The following is a 15808-nucleotide window of genomic DNA, read 5'->3' on the forward strand; positions in this document are numbered from 1 at the left end:
CTAAAACAGGTCCAAGATGTTTTCCTTGCGTGCTTTTGGCCAGCCGCTGCACTTGCTTGCATCCACCCTGATACCACTGAATGACAAGTTTAACAAGGTTTGTCCTCCCTGTTTATCTTGGCTAAAGCTATTGCCTTTAATGCAGCTACTTGGGAAGATTATGGTTTGCATACTGGAGGGAGCTACACTTTTATGGGGCTTGCCCAGGACTTGACCATGTTTCTACCTTAGAAAAATTAAAGAAATTATTCTCTGTGAGAAAAGAAGAGAGAGAGAAAGAAAAAGTATGTAAAACCACCTGCTGCTACCTTCTGATTTGTTCCATATCCCATGCAGCTTGAGTGAGAATTCATGGCCCAGCTTTCCAAGTCCATAGAATTACTTTACTTAAGTTTGTGAATTATCCAGCCGTTTCTTTTCTTCATTTCCCACAAGTTTCCAAGGTGACTTATTCTAGATGTATTAAGTAACCTGTACAGAACCTTTCTTAAATGTATTTTCAACATTTTATGGTGAAAAAAAAATTAAATGCTGATCATCAAGCCAAAATGCTCGTGATTTTGCTACAGCATCACTCAGGAGTAAGAAAGACACCAATAACTGAGTTTAGACTTTAAACAAATCTTTCTCTTAGCAAGAAGAGGCTTTAAAGAAAAAAAAAAATGCCTGTGTTTTTTCTTTTCTTCCTTTAAAATGCTGGAGTTCTTTAGCATTTTACAGGTTGATACACAGCCTGATACTTTGAATATTAAGATGAAAGCTGCCCATTAATGACCTGTAAAGAACATTTTATTTTCTCTCCATATATGGAGACAGAATTAAAAATTGAACGTATAGTGAAAATTCACTATAAGAATGACATGAATCAATCATGGTGAGTACCATTTATTAACATGACCTGGAAAATGTATAACATACCACCTGCCACCAAATTATTTAGACCAGTTTGGATATTTAACACAGCTTTAGTAAATCAATAGCAGAATGTTTACAGTTACTCTCAACCAACATAGAAACTTCTGAGCATTTATACAGTTTTATTGGAGCAGTAAAAAAACTCATCTTTTAACTTGCTCTCAATAATGTGAGATACATGAAATCGTACGTCCACAGACATACTTCTTCCCAGCCCTTCCCACCCCAAAACCAGAGCTTACAAAGCAGCTATATTTTCTGATAGTCAAGGTCTCAAGGAGATTGCAGAGTCGGCTCTTCTCCCAGTGTACGCTGGCAGAACATCCCCTTTTGCAGATCTTGCTGCTCTAGAGGAGTCCAATTGTTTAGCACATCGCAAGGAAAGCCTGCCTCAAACGCAGTCAATGGAGTCTTCCGAGTCTTCCCATAGTTTTCAAGCATGTCAGGATCAAGGGTGCCTGGGTTTTAGCATGCCAATCAATACTAATACTATAAAAATTCTTTTGAAAAGCCCTATTTTTTTCATTTTGGAGAATGTAATGAGAGATGAATGGTTACTATACTACTCTGGTTACTTCTGTAACTTTTGGCTGGAATGGTACTACTTCCAAAAATAAAATCCTGTTATAATATTCAATATACTTTTCCCTATTTAAATACACCTACTAGTAACTGATTAAAACCTCTGAAGTAAAAACTCAACTGAAGTCTTCCAGTTCTTCAGGACAGACAGGTTAAAAAGTAATAAAGCACAGAGTAGTACCGTCAAAAAACACTGGAGATGAGTTTGTCTTGATGCATCAAGCTGCACTTGTAAATGGGTCACTGCCCATATGGATTGCATTTGGAGACTGGGCATCAGTTCAGGACTTCTGCTTGAACAGTATTTTTAACTCTGTAGCTCAAAGTCCCATTAATTTCTATACCTTCCAGTTTCTGCTGTTCCCAAAACAGTATGTTCAGTGAATATTCAAGTTGAAAAAGAATACATAACTGAGTTTTTGCTCTTATCATAATAAAAAATGGGTACATTATAGAAATGACCATGGGTGTCCTGTATCAGCTGTATACATTGTACTGTTTTAAGTGTTGCATACAAGTGCTGCAGGCCCAGCTGGATTTGTGACTTCGTAAAACACTTTTAAAACCTTATTTTGAATTGGGCCTTTATTCAGATTTTCTTTATCCTAAAATACAGATAGCTAATACCTAACTGAGATGCTTGCAAGAAAAAGACAAACATCTGTTGTTTTCAAACTTGCAGCAGATGCAGAAAGATGAGTTGATGTGTTGGCACAAAATAGCTCTTGTATAATTGAAGAAAATAATTGTTTCTATGTAACCAGAAAGTACTGAAGTGATATGAGAATATATAAACATCTAAATACAAAATACCTTGTTCATTTAGTAAAAAACTCCATAGAAAATGTGCTATCAGTAAAACTTCTGTTAAATAACCAATAAAAATATGCTGCTTAAATTAAGTATCTTAAAAGAATTATTTCCAAGAGAAAATAAGCAGGAATGTACTAAATATGTTTAGAGATAAAAACAAGGCTTAAGAGAGAGAGCTGCCTCAACTTTTGTTTTGTTGTTTAAGCTTAATTATATCTGCTTGTTTGCTGTTTTTTTTTTTAATGTTGTGTGCTGATGATTGTCTTCTAGTCAGTCTTTTTAGTTTTTCTGTAGCGCAGAATTGTGACCGTGACCCAAATATTGAGAATGAGCATGGTTATGAAACGGATGAGAACTAAAAGAGAAGAAAAAAATCTTGTAAGCATAATTCAAAAAAAATCAACTGCTGTCATTTTCAGAAGACACGTTGTTTTGTAAACTTCTCCTGGTGTACAAATTGGCTGGTTCCCATTCTGCAACTTATTTCAGCCAATTGGTTTAAATTACCACATTCTGGAACCCAGAACCTCTCAAAGTAAACACAGCAGAAAAGAGCGTTTCACATTTGCACGTGATATCTGAAAATAATACACCTTTAATTGTTTTGTGACAAAACCAGCAGAGTAGCACAAGTCTGAGTAGCCTCATAAAAATTTATATTTACACCTAGCCTTAAACTTGGAGCTGCAGCTTTTGTGTCCTTTGTAGTTGCGTGTGTTGTTTATAATAGAGATTCTCTACTGCCATCTATTAAGCTTACACTTTGGGGATACAGGAAATACTTGTATCTGTCAGATTTTAATGAGAGGAAATCTGATAACTTAGAAAAAAACAAAACAAAACTGTTTTTCAGTATCTTGATTAACTTTCAGATTGGATTTAAATCCAAGGAAGCAGAGTATCGCTACCTGTGAGACCACAGTTTGAAGCACAGGTACAGCTAATACCCATTTGGTAGATGGAACACTGACAGAAATGTACATGAAACTGTTTCAGAAATAAGTCATCTTTGACAGTTTCATATGCCTGCATGAAACCGAGATAAACACACCGAACTGTTAAGTGCTAGAAGTTAACATGAAACATTTTCCATTAGAGCTGCATAGTGTCAATGTTTGCTGCCATCTCTTTCATGTTCCAAAGTGTGCTGTGTTATATTTTTAAAAGTAGCTTTAACCAGCGCCAGCTTTACTTTCAAGGGATTTGGTTTTACTAGCACTGTCAAGACAGCGTTTTTCTCCCTTCCTACCTCCCCTCAACATACCTCTCACTTGTAACCTGCAGAGGTGTGTAGCTGTGGGTGAACTGGGCTCAGTAGCTGACCCAGATTATATTTCTGTGTGAATTCTATGTGAATTATGCCAGTTCTTTGGTGATCCAGTTAACTGCACGGCCCTGCACACCCCTACCCAAGCATAGAGCAGGCAGCACACACGGGGGTAGAAATGAGGAATTGAAAAGGGGACTTCCTTTTCCAGTGAAAGAGCCATTTTAACTGCTTGTAAAACTAAAGCCTTACAGTGCTGCAGAGGACTGCTTAAAAATAAATACACTCAGATGACGTTTCTTCTGGAATTTCTAGCTTTGAACTAGAAAAAGGATCCACCAGATAAGGTATAATGTGATTTTGTTACTGCTCTTACATCCACCAACTCTTGATTTTGAACCACATATTGATAAACCTGCTGCACTCTTTAGTTCTTTGTTGGGATCACACTTTTTCACAGGATGGTAAGAAGCTGTTAAATAAATTTTCTTTATAATTAAATTAGCTGCAAAATATTTATTTTAAGCCACTTTAACTGCTTTTACAAAGCACTTAAAAACTACTATGGCAGCTATTACTTTGGAAGGGTAAGCCATTCTCATACTCACCTGAGAGATCATTTGTAGTCATTACGGTTGTAAATATTCTTGCTGTAAATTGGAGGAATTGTGATTAGTGGATTAGATACAACACGCTTATACTTTCATAAACTGATGACATCTCTGTTTCGCAACAGCAGATAATATGGCATGAAAATATACATTGTATAAACATTGCCACTTTTAGTGGATTGACTCTTCCACTAGTTTAGTCCCAGAGATCAAGCTCTCAAAGCTGAGTGGCACTGTACTAAGGGCCTTTTAAAATTAGAAAATAATTGATAGAGATTTAATTTAAGAAAAATTTAATTATATCTCTGTCCCTAAATAGGATGTGGTCAGCATCTAGTGCTTCTCTTTCAGTTCTCCCCCCTCCCTCAGTAGTTGATACTGGGTTACACCCACAAGTCGAGGTAGCATGACAACCTTTGTAAATGCTCACCTGCATGCTTTTAGGCTTCTGCAAGTATGAGGAATTCAGTTTCCCTATCCACAACAAATCTAAACATTAATTATTTCACATCTGCAGCAGGCTAGAAACATTTACAAAGATTACTACCACGGCTCAGCTGACATACCACAACTTCTAATTATTGTCTTAAAAACATTGGTTTACAGGGAAATAGATTCAGCAGCACTATGTTTTACAGTAAGGATATTTTAAACACGGTTTGTGAATATGACAAAAGCATTTCTGATAAACAGCTGTAGAAATGTTTATGCTGGCCACTAGGTAATTAACGTATGAACTGCACAACTCCCTGTTCTTGATATATTCTTAAATTCTCCTTTGTTGAAAAGAAAGTATTTACATGTAGACATAGTTAAAGGTATTTAGCATTAAGCATGATTTGTAGATGGCTTTTAGAATTAGTGTTGTTTGTTGACATAACTAAAAAATTTAGCACCTTTTCATGATGGATCACGAGTAATTTTATTGAATTCTAGAACACTGAAATATTTTCTTCATAAAGGCACTCTCAATCACTTCATCTGCATCAAGATCCTTTGACCATTTTTGCATGTTTTCTAAATCCAAGTGGCATTGTGACTCAGCTGGTGTCAATGATATTTGACTGGCTGTGGTATCTGAGTCTCAGCAGTCAGCACTAAGTGAAACGTGCTTGGTGACAGGACGAGGGGGAATGGGCTGAAGTTGCGCCAGGGGAGGTTTAGGTTGGATATTAGGAAGAACTTCTTTACTGAAAGGGTTGTTAGGCATTGGAACGGGCTGCCCAGGGAAGTGGTTGAGTCACCATCCCTGGAGGTCTTTAAGAGACGTTTAGATGTTGAACTTAGTGATATGGTTTAGTGAAGGACTTGTTAGTGTTAGGTCAGAGGTTGGACTAGGTGATCTTGGAGGTCTCTTCCAACCTAAATGATTCTGTGATTCTGTGAAACTGCACTAGGCAAGGTACTTATCTACCGTGGTTTAAAAACCCATTGACAGCATTAGGAGCAAAGATGGCCTCAGAAAATGAGATCTCTGTGCTTCGCGCCAAGCTGCCCATAGCTTACTTGCACAGGTGTATGCAGACATGCTCCAGGTCAAGGCGCTCACTTGTCCAGAATCTTTTGTCTGCCACAGACACCGCAGCTGAGCCAGCTTACTTGCTGCACTGATGAGCGTGCACAAATTCTGAAAAAGCATGTAAAAAGAGAGAATGAATCCCTGCCATTGTGCTGAGTGTTTAGCTTATGGCTGTCAGCATATACCTTACTAAAAAACAAGACTTTTTTTTTTAATTTAGAATAGAAAAAAAAATACATACTTTCTCAGTATTTTGCAACCCAAGTGTTACAGTTTTGTACTAAGGAACCACGAAGCACAAAATTAAAGTTGCCAGAAGCACGGGACTGATTTCTGAGATACTGCTCAGGAAGAAGCTCAGAGAGCACAACAACTGCTATTACTGTTGGCAAATACTTGATTGAGGCAAATATTATACAAGGGGAAAAAAAAAAGCCTCTCAACCTGCTACATAAAACTGATTATGAAAGTTAGCTAAAATGAGACTGATCTAGTCTAAACAGCAAGGTTGATTCATACCATCTGTTACCATTATGTCTGGCAAACAAAACCAGAGAAGAATGAGAAAACTGACAAGAATGTGTGGAAAATGAGTCCAATTGGTGGGGAAAAAAAATAACGAAGGGAAAGGACTATTCAACCTGTCATCCTTTTAAGGGGGATTTTGCAAAGACCCTCCATGTGGGTCTTTGCGCAATGCCTGGATTTCCCTTGTAAGTAAGGATTGGTATTAGGCTTAGAAGCTTTTATCCTTATTTGCATTACTTTTTACATTAGCAATTCCAGTTCATCTGGAATTAACTCTAACTTTCTCTCTTCTGATAAAAAGGGCAAAGACCATCTTCAACCTATGAGGGGCATTATCAAATAATAAGTTTTCTTTGGAAATTCTAGGGCTAAATGGAAAAAAGATCTTGTGAAATATTCAACGCTCCACATTTCAAATGCTTTGACTGATGCTCCGTTCTTTGCCTTTCACGTTAAAGGTCTACCAATGGGTATTATGCCATTAGGACAGAAGAGGACATCTTAAACCTTTGCTACTTCTAGCATTTTTATGACAAGGTCATGCCAGCATATCTAACACTCTCAACCCAATACAATTTACATAACTATACCTCAGAACATATTTTTCGCCCCCCCAGTCTGTAATATAAGTGCTATGTTTTCAAGCCACTCACAGAAGTGAAAGAAACAGCTGTATTTGGAAACTGGTTGTTTGTTCTAAAAGCTGAACTAAATGATGAATTCTTCCAAGAATAAGTGCAAGGAGAGATTTCAACGATAAAGACTTCCACAGAAAATGATTTCATATGTGGACATGATTTCAAATAATCATGCAGCACTTACCATGGCCAGGTCTATTATCCACTTCCGCAGTGTTAGCACGTACCAGCCTCCCCAAAACCTTACAGTATGTTAAGTTTCATAGCACTGAAAATGCCAGGATACCAAAGCTCTCAAAACTGTCTGGAAAATTAGTATTTTTTAACATCTGGAAATAATATTACTGTATAGTCTGTAATAGAATTTCAATCTGGATAAAACATATTTAGCACCGGTTGAAGCACTAAGTGCTCATATTTTTCACAGTCCTTGGTTGAACAGCGCCTGGGGTTTCTCAAGACCTGCTCCAATGCACACAACTTGAGATTTAAGCCCACATCCTATGTATGTTTTAAAAGCGAACACTACCGTCTTTGTCACAGCAAGTACAATGTGCGTGGACAGGAAGCAAAGAAAGAAGATTCATGATGTGCACCCTGCATCTCTAGCAAAGATGTAAATTAGGAACAGGTCGGGCTCCTTAGCAGTTGTGGGCCTTCTAGCCATAGCCACATGCCAAGCTTACCTCACACAGAGATCTACTGTGATCCAAGACATAACTTGTGGATGTGGAATGCGCGGTGAGAGGCAGGTGGCTGAATATGATTTCCAATGGTAGTACCAAACAAATGATATTGCTATGTGAAGAACAACCAAACAAGCTACATAAACCAAAATTGCCAGATTTTAAAGGATACATGACTGCATAGAGCAAAGCTCGTTTCATGTTTCCATTGAAACGCAGAACAAACAAAAGGAGAACGGCATCTGAAACAGATAAAAGATTGCTTGTCAGGGAAGGGAGAGAAAGGGCCCAAATGTCCCTAGACAACGCGAATTAGTTCCACTGGGCACCATGTCTACAGGACACTGGTTTCTTACAGGTTTGTCTCTCAAATTTAATGGAAGTCCAAAACACTGCAAGCTCCAAAATTACGCTTTTTGCAAGCCTGGGGTGTTTATAAGGCTTCTCTCCCACACGGTGCCACTGGATAAAGGGTGAGCTTATACTGCAGCTCCACTGTGAGTGTATTAATTAGATTTTCTGCTCTACCTGACCATCAATGTTCTTAACGCATATAAGAGCTCAATTATACTTGAGATGTTCATTGCCTCTCTTCCCCCCAACCCCAGCTGGAATCAGTCGATGGATTCGCATCATTACAGTGGAATACTCTACCTACACGCAGAGCCTTTGCACGTAGAAGCCTCTGCTTCATTTCCCAAACCACGCTTACAAAAGATTACCTTGTGCAATGATGATGGGATATTCCAGGTATGTCTGCAGAGGGTAACCGTAATAAATCTGGTACCTCAGAAACACGAGGAAGCTGAACAAAAAGACACAAAACAGCATGTCTGTACAAAGGAACAGGACAGCTCCTTCACAACTTCTTTTTTATTGTCTTTTAAACTATCTTTTGGTTGTGCCAAAAGGATCCAGATAGGTGTAGCCCCTGCTGTCAAACTGATCAAACAAATACGAACACAAAGTGCAGGCCTGATGATTCTATGGCCTATTCTTGTTATCCTCAAATAGAACAAGATGTAGAGAGCTGCCCACACTTCTTGTCAAGGTCTCCGTGTCACAGTATGAAAGGCATAATTTCATTAATTACAACTGGTGAGAAAGAAACAAAGGCTTCCAGACCTTAAAGACTGCCTTCTCTTTGCATCTGCCTTGGCACATCTGGGATAGCTCTGTTGTGTTTTTTTTTTTAATCTATGTTCATAGTTCCACCTATAAATTAAACAAGTCTTACTGGAGTAAGAAATATTTTCCAAGCCATCCAGACTACACTGTTACAAGACTACCTCATGTAGCTGTCCTGGTCAGACTGAGAGTCTACTCTTAAATGCACTAAACAATGGCAATTATTCTCCTTCCTGCTACTTCACAATACAGTATCTAAAAGGAACTGCGCTGTTATCATGCTTTCTTTACTTTCTTCAACCTTCATGCAAGTCCATGAAGTTAAACAGGAACTTCAAAGCTGCAGAGTCTGCAGAAAAAAACAGAAAGGACTCTGAGGCTATACATGAGGAACTGCCTGCCTTGTAGGTAACTGGCTTTTACAATATTCAGAATTTGCATATCTGAATTCTGTCTAGAACTGCCTACAAGTCTTATTCCTTGTAGTGTCAAATTATACTCCTTGCCATCGCACCATTCTTCTGTGGTGCTCCTCTGGTGGGTCACTGCACTATGACTGCAGAACTATCCCAGTGTGTACCTGTAGACCAAAACTCTCTGCAGCTAGACCCCCAAGTCTTTAAAGACTGCAGGCTAAGTAGGCCTACCAAACAAGCAAACAGTCCCAATAAATGTTTCAAAAAAGCCTCACTGAAACTCTTCCTGAATAGTTCTGTCCTCAACACATAGCGGGCGTAGAACCTACGGCAGCGTGGTTACTTACAAGGCCTTGTAGTTACTTACAAAGCATTTTTGATATACACCACCACACATGAAATAATTTTAAAATGTTACTGCTGCTGTTTGCTCAGGACTTTAGGCAAGTCTTCTCTGCTGGAACTAGAATTTGGTTTGGTCCTGAAGCATACAAAGCATAAACCATGCTTACACGGAGATGCTTCGGAGTGAAAAGCCCTTCGCTAGTGCGGCTCAGTGCTGGCAGCCTCTACCCAGATGTAGCCTCCTCCACCACTTCGTTTGGCACACACGAGGCGTTTCAAGGCGTTCTTTTGCACAGACTCATACCCAAATTTGTGTGTGCACGTACGTGGCTTATTTATTTTCCATTCCGTACAATCCTCTTCCAACAAGATTTAATAAGCCTAACCAACGTATGATTATTGCAGGGTGAAAAAACCTTCTGAGTTTGACAAGGCTTGTAATCTTCTTAAAGAATGATTATATTTTACTTACACGGGTGAAAGAATCCTGTCTAACTGGTACCATCACCTGCACGACAGGGCACACGGACCAGTGAATAACCCGATTATATGGCTAAAATCCCACAACAGGTATCGTCTCTAACTACACGGGTTGCCTGTGCTGGTCTCACAAGCGTGTCTCAACAGTGCAGACACGCTTTAAAACGGGAAGTTTGGGTTAAAAAAGGTCAGTGCGTTAAATGAAGCAGGATGCCACCTCTGTGGAGGCTGCAGAACCTCTGTGGAGGCTGCAGGACCAGACCTCTACTTATAAGAAGCGCAGGTCTTATAAAAGCGAAAGGAAAAGGGACGGCTTGAAGCACCATCCCACCCCGCTGCCGGGCGTGAGGGCGAACCGCTGATGGCTGCGGGGGCGCCTCGGCTGCGCCTCCAGAGCCCGCAGCCCCTCGGATCTGCGCTGCCACCCCCCCCCCCCCGGCTTCCCTCCCGGCCTCCCCTCCCCGTGCCCGGCCTTACCCGGCCAGCTCCAGCAGGAGGCTGCCGAGGCTGACCCCCCTCGCCGAGCCGGCCGCCAGCACGGCCGCCAGCTGCGGCAGCTTGAGCACGGCGCACACCGCCCAGGTGCTCCAGTGCGCCAGCTCCAGCAGCGTCGGGGCCATGCTGGCAATGGGGAACCCGGCCCGGCCCGGCACGGCTCGCCACGGCTCGGAGGGGCGGGGAGCAGCGCCCGGCCCGGCCCCGCCGCCATGGGGCGGCCCTCACGGAGCGCTGACGGCGCCCGGGGCTCGCCATCTCCGCCCCGCGGCCGGGCCTGAGCCCGCGGGCGGCCGCAGGAAGGGCGAGGCCCGGCCCGGCTTTGCTGAGCTGCCGGGCCCCGCTGGGCTCCGCCTGGTGCTGCCCTAAAACCGCTGCGGTGGTCCCACAAGGAGCCCAGTGCTCGGGGCTGGGGGCTCTGAGCCTGAAATTCATCCTTGCTTTCCTCAGAAATGACGGTACCACAGCCGGCGTCTCGGGCTGTTTGTGTAAAGGGTCAGCCGCGGGTTCCGTTCACCTAGGAGTAGTGGAACTCAGTGCTTTGGGAGACATAAGAAACACAGAGATAAAGGGTGAATTTCAGTTTGCTACCCCAAACTGAAGTTTCCTTCAGCTCCTGGGTTTTTAGGCCTTGCTGTCTCAACCGTCACAGTGCCGGCTCCTTCACTAGGCGCGGTGTGGTTGTGGCAGTGTCAGTTCTGGTTGTAACAGAAATAAAGCTTTTTTTCTTTTTTTTTTTAAAGTTTCTGAACATTGTACTTGTCAAATAATGAGAGCTGGAGTAGCTCTCCTGGAACATACACCTACCTACCATACACAGTTGCGCACAAAAATAGGAAAGTGCCGTTTTTAAAGCTTTTGTACCTGCCAGATTGTCAGAACTAAGTAAAAGCGATTCTCCGAGGAATGTGTGTTTGTACTGGTCACACGGATACAGAATCTTGGCTCTTTCATGCCTGCATTTGGCTGGGATCACTCAAAGTGTCAAATCCATACCATTAATTCAGATTTTTACCTACAGCATAATTGCAATAACATTCAGGGTTATTTGCAGGCATAAAACTTTCAGCATTCTTATGAAAGCTGTATTTATATTAGACTGATGGTCCTTATACAATTCAGTTTCTGCTCTTCTGCAATTCTAGTGATTTTTTTTCCCAATGTTTCAATAATATGCTTTGACAAACAGGTTTATTGCATTCATTCCACATACATTTAGTGATACTTCAAAACAATAATATTACTAATGCCTAATTTGTAAATCATGTCGGCCTCTGTGTAAATCAGTCATAAAAAATAGATGTATGCAGGCGTACATAAAATCTGAAAAAATGGACTCCCAAAATGCAGGATTCTAATTTAAAAACTATGATCTGTCAATATAATTCAAAGGAATCAACCTTTTAAAAGACAGGCTCTAAAAGAAGAAAGCAAAACTTGAAATTAGCTTAAAATAATTACTGTTCCAAGATTTTCATGATAAACTTGAGTTTTCAGCCTTGTGGGAGTATTATGTACTTGGAAAAGAGTTGAGTAACCCGTCACAAGAAGTTATCTCATGCTCATTTAAAATTAGGCCTGTGATATAGATGTGTTTGGCATTTCAGATAATCTGGGAATAATAGAGAAATAGTTAAGGTAGAATTTGTATATCTGCATTGCTGTGTGGGTGCGGATTCAACAAAGTGCTCCAAAAATACTGATAATATGCACTGCCTTTTATCCTGCTAGAAATAATCAAGGAGCCGAACTGAGCTCAAACTATTAAGCAGCTCCATGAGCATATTTTTATTCAACTGTTTTCATATTTTAACAAAGACATGCAATGTTTACATTTAGTCAGCGTTGCAGCTTTCAAAATTTTGCTTTGTATTGCAAGCAATCAGTTAGGCAAAGACCTACTCTCCTTCCCCTGTCGTGTCTGTGTAATTGTATTGCTGTATGTGTGTTAGTTGGTCACCTAAGTAGCCACTTAGGGAAAAAACAAGTGTCACGGTGCTGCATAGCCCAGGATTAGTGTATGGCATTACATAATGAATCGATGAAAAATGTTTTTATTTGTCTGTTAATAAGAAATTCTTACTACTCTGTTTCAATTTCTTAGTTGAAATTGGTGAAGGATGTGAAGGAGAAAAAAAGCTTCCACTAAGCACTTTTGCAAGAAGAGAAGGATGAAGGAAAATGTGAGTACACTGCTCACATCTCCTTCGCGTGGTAGGAGACCTAGTTAAGAAGGGCAGGGAAAAAGCCGACATGGTCATTGCCTTCTTTTGTCTCTTTTTACAAGCAAAGTTTGCTCACAGGCCCCTCAGGTTCCATGAGCCTAGGGGCACAGTTGGAGAGAGTGAAATACTCTCTGTGGTGGGGAAAGAATTAGGACTGCTGAAGGACTGGACAAAGACTGCTCCGCTAGACCAGATGGGATGAATCTGAGCCTGCAGAAGGAGCTGGTTGACGTTATTGCAAGACCACTGACATTTATCATCTTTGGAGGGTTGTGGTTAGCAGAGGTCATTTCCCAATGACCGGAAAAAGGCAAATGTCATTCCCTGTCTTTTGGCAGGAAGAAGGATCCAGGGAGCTACAGGCTGGTTAACCTAACCTCAGTTCCCAGGACTACTATGGAGCACGTGCTCCGTTTTGGCCTCCTCTAGCCATTTCCAGGTGTGTGAAAGACAAGAGTATGGCTGGGAGCAGCTGTTTTGGATTTACCAAGGGCAAATTGTGCCTGAATTGGCCTGATTGCCTTCTGTGAGTTAGCTGGCTTGATGTATGAGCGAGGAGCAGTGAATGTCACTTGCCTTCACTTTAACCGGGCCTTTGGCCTGATCTCATTTAACGTCCCCATAGTGAATTTGGGGAGATAGAGGCTGGAAGGGAAGACCACAAGGCTGGTGGAAAACTAAGCAACAAGGCTCAGAAAATAGTGGTTTGACGTCCTGTGTGTAGCCAAACCATGGGTGTTGTTTCTCAGGGGCTGACACAGAGGTCAATACTGTCTTGTTTTATTTTATGAACAACCTGACAAAGGGTTGAGTCCGTTCTCAGCAGCTGTGTGGACAATTGCACGCTGCAGGCAGCCTTCAACACACTGGGTGGTCAAACTGTGGCAGAGGCTCCTCAGTGGCAGAGCTGACTGAACAGTCATTTGGAGAACCTGCTCTTACTAAAGAAGTTCAATGGATTCCTCTGTACTTCATGTTTAGGTGGCAGTGTACAAGTGTGCAGGGCAGGAGTAGAAAAGAAACATTGGAGGTTGCACGTAGATCATAGGTTTAAAACACAGTATGTTATATATATGTGGCAAACAGAAAACGTGGCTATGTTTATGTGAGGTTTACTTGAGGTTAGACTGGACAGGCACATCACAAATTGAATGAAAATACCATAAGCAAAAAAAACAGAAAACACCACCCTGTTGACTCAATCTGTGCTCTGTGAAATGCCTTATTCAGTTAACTGAAGGCCGTTCTGGGTAATGGCATGTTATCTTAAATAATATGGTTGGCCAAAAAGGAGTACTGAAAGAGCCTAGAATACCAAAACTGCTCCTCACCACACACACTTAGAAACCTAACCCAAAACCTAGCGAAGCCAAAGAACTGGGAGAAAGAAAAGAAAATACATTAACTGGTTTATACTGAGACTCACGAAATTGATTTCCATGTTAAATTTGGAGTTGTCCCTTCTGCACACAAAACCTACTTCAAGCCTGTACCTGAGCGAGCAGGTTGATCTGCAGCGTTCAGATCTGGAGCTGGCCTTGTTCTGGATCCACATTTACATCTGAGCCACTCAAACAGCAGAGGCCCCAGTGAGAGCTGAGAAAGTGAGCATATTTCAGCAGACCTTGTTAATTCACAGATTATATATAGCGTATCCAGCGATGATAGCTGGCCATTAGTAAGTGGGGAAACCTGACATGGAGTTTGAAGTGATCTGGTCAAAGTCATAGGATGAAACCAGATCTCGGCATTTTACAGCTATTATGCTTATATATTTGCAGATCATTTTTAATGCAATTTGTCAATCAGCGTATGCCAAACGAGAGTTTCCTGTTGGCATTGCCTGGGAAGCCATTTAAAAGCCATTTGGAGCAATTTTGCTCCGCCAACCTGGCATAGAGGTGGAGTGCTGAGGTGAGGCTTTAACCCGAGATACTTGGAAAACCCATTTCTAAGTAATGGTGGTTTTGTGGGTACATACAACTTCTGAGAGAGGCTTTGAGGAGGTTACAAGCAGACGTCAGCCTTTGGCATCCGTCCCTGCTGGGACAGGAGAGGGCTGTGGTTAGGGCTGTGATTTGCAGAACCGTGCAAGTGCCCCTTCAGTGTTTGGCAGAATTTCTGAGTTTCATGGAGGAGCATCTGAATTTCAAAGAATTCATCCAGCCAAAGGTGAAGGTTTCTGAGGAGCGTAGCTCACATGGATTCAGAGTAGCAAGTAGTTTTTAAGATAGACATCCTACTTTAGGAAGTTTTACTGGTTTTGGTCTGAGCAGGGCTTAAGAAAAGCAGCTTGAGGCACTAACAAATTATTGTTCATTTCTAAAACCAGAAGACAAAAAAAAAAAAAAAAAGAGAGAAAAGAAAAAAGAAAAGAAAAGAAAAAAGGAGAACCATCCCACTTCTTGTGAACAAGAAAATTATCTGCTTTAAGTTGGACTTTAATTCAGAAATATTCTTTTACAGAGTGTTCTTTATAAAAGGCAAACAATGTGCACAATACATACCAAGATGCAATGTCTGGACCTGGCCTCTGTTGTCCATCGCACTGTTCGTACCTATCTGTTCTCTCCCATCTCTGTTGTAGGAAGCTTACTGTTCATGCAGTAATTTTCACAGCACGATGAGATGTCCTTTGTAGGAAAACCCTTTTAGCTACTACTTTAGAATAATTTAAAGGTCAAGAAACAGTTTTAACTTCAGTTTCTAAGGAACATGATCAGAATCATCAATCCAATCTTATAAAACAAAACCTTGTAGTTAAGATGCCACCTGGCAGTTATATAGGAAGACTATTCTAAAAGTATAAGAAATACAGATTTATATGAACTTACATATGTTTTGTTATAAAGTATGATATATTTCACACATTTTTATTATGAGCAGAGCTTGAAATGAGAACATGCAAAAGTTGGAGGCACTGGAAACATCTCTACACCCACTTAGAATTAATATTAACAGTCCTTAAAAGAGAAAGCAGTGTGTCTAACCCAAGAATTAAATTCATATTCCTACCCACTTGTGCTCTTTAGCTGTAAGAAATAGAGAAAATGAATTGCCTAAACACGTATAATCTCTTGTTTGAGATCTGGCAGCAAAAGGAAAGAAAGCTTACAAAGCTGTGAAGCACAAGTGATACATCATAAGAACTCTTTACAAG

General features: G+C 40.9%; 1 protein-coding gene across 1 annotated transcript; it reads right to left on the reverse strand.

The window, feature by feature from the left end:
- Positions 1-872: 872 nt before the first annotated feature.
- On the reverse strand, positions 873-10730 carry SLC66A3 (solute carrier family 66 member 3). The gene is made up of 7 exons (XM_083830565.1): positions 10406-10730; positions 8282-8364; positions 7732-7801; positions 7058-7115; positions 5695-5815; positions 4186-4227; positions 873-2665 (listed from the first exon to the last, which is right to left on the reverse strand). The coding sequence occupies exons 1-7, from the start codon at positions 10546-10548 to the stop codon at positions 2577-2579; spliced, it is 606 nt and encodes a 201-aa protein (XP_083686691.1). The 5' UTR covers positions 10549-10730; the 3' UTR covers positions 873-2576.
- Positions 10731-15808: the final 5078 nt, after the last annotated feature.

This window comes from Anser anser (assembly GCF_964211835.1).
Source record: "Anser anser genome assembly, chromosome: 3".
NCBI lineage: Eukaryota > Metazoa > Chordata > Aves > Anseriformes > Anatidae > Anser > Anser anser.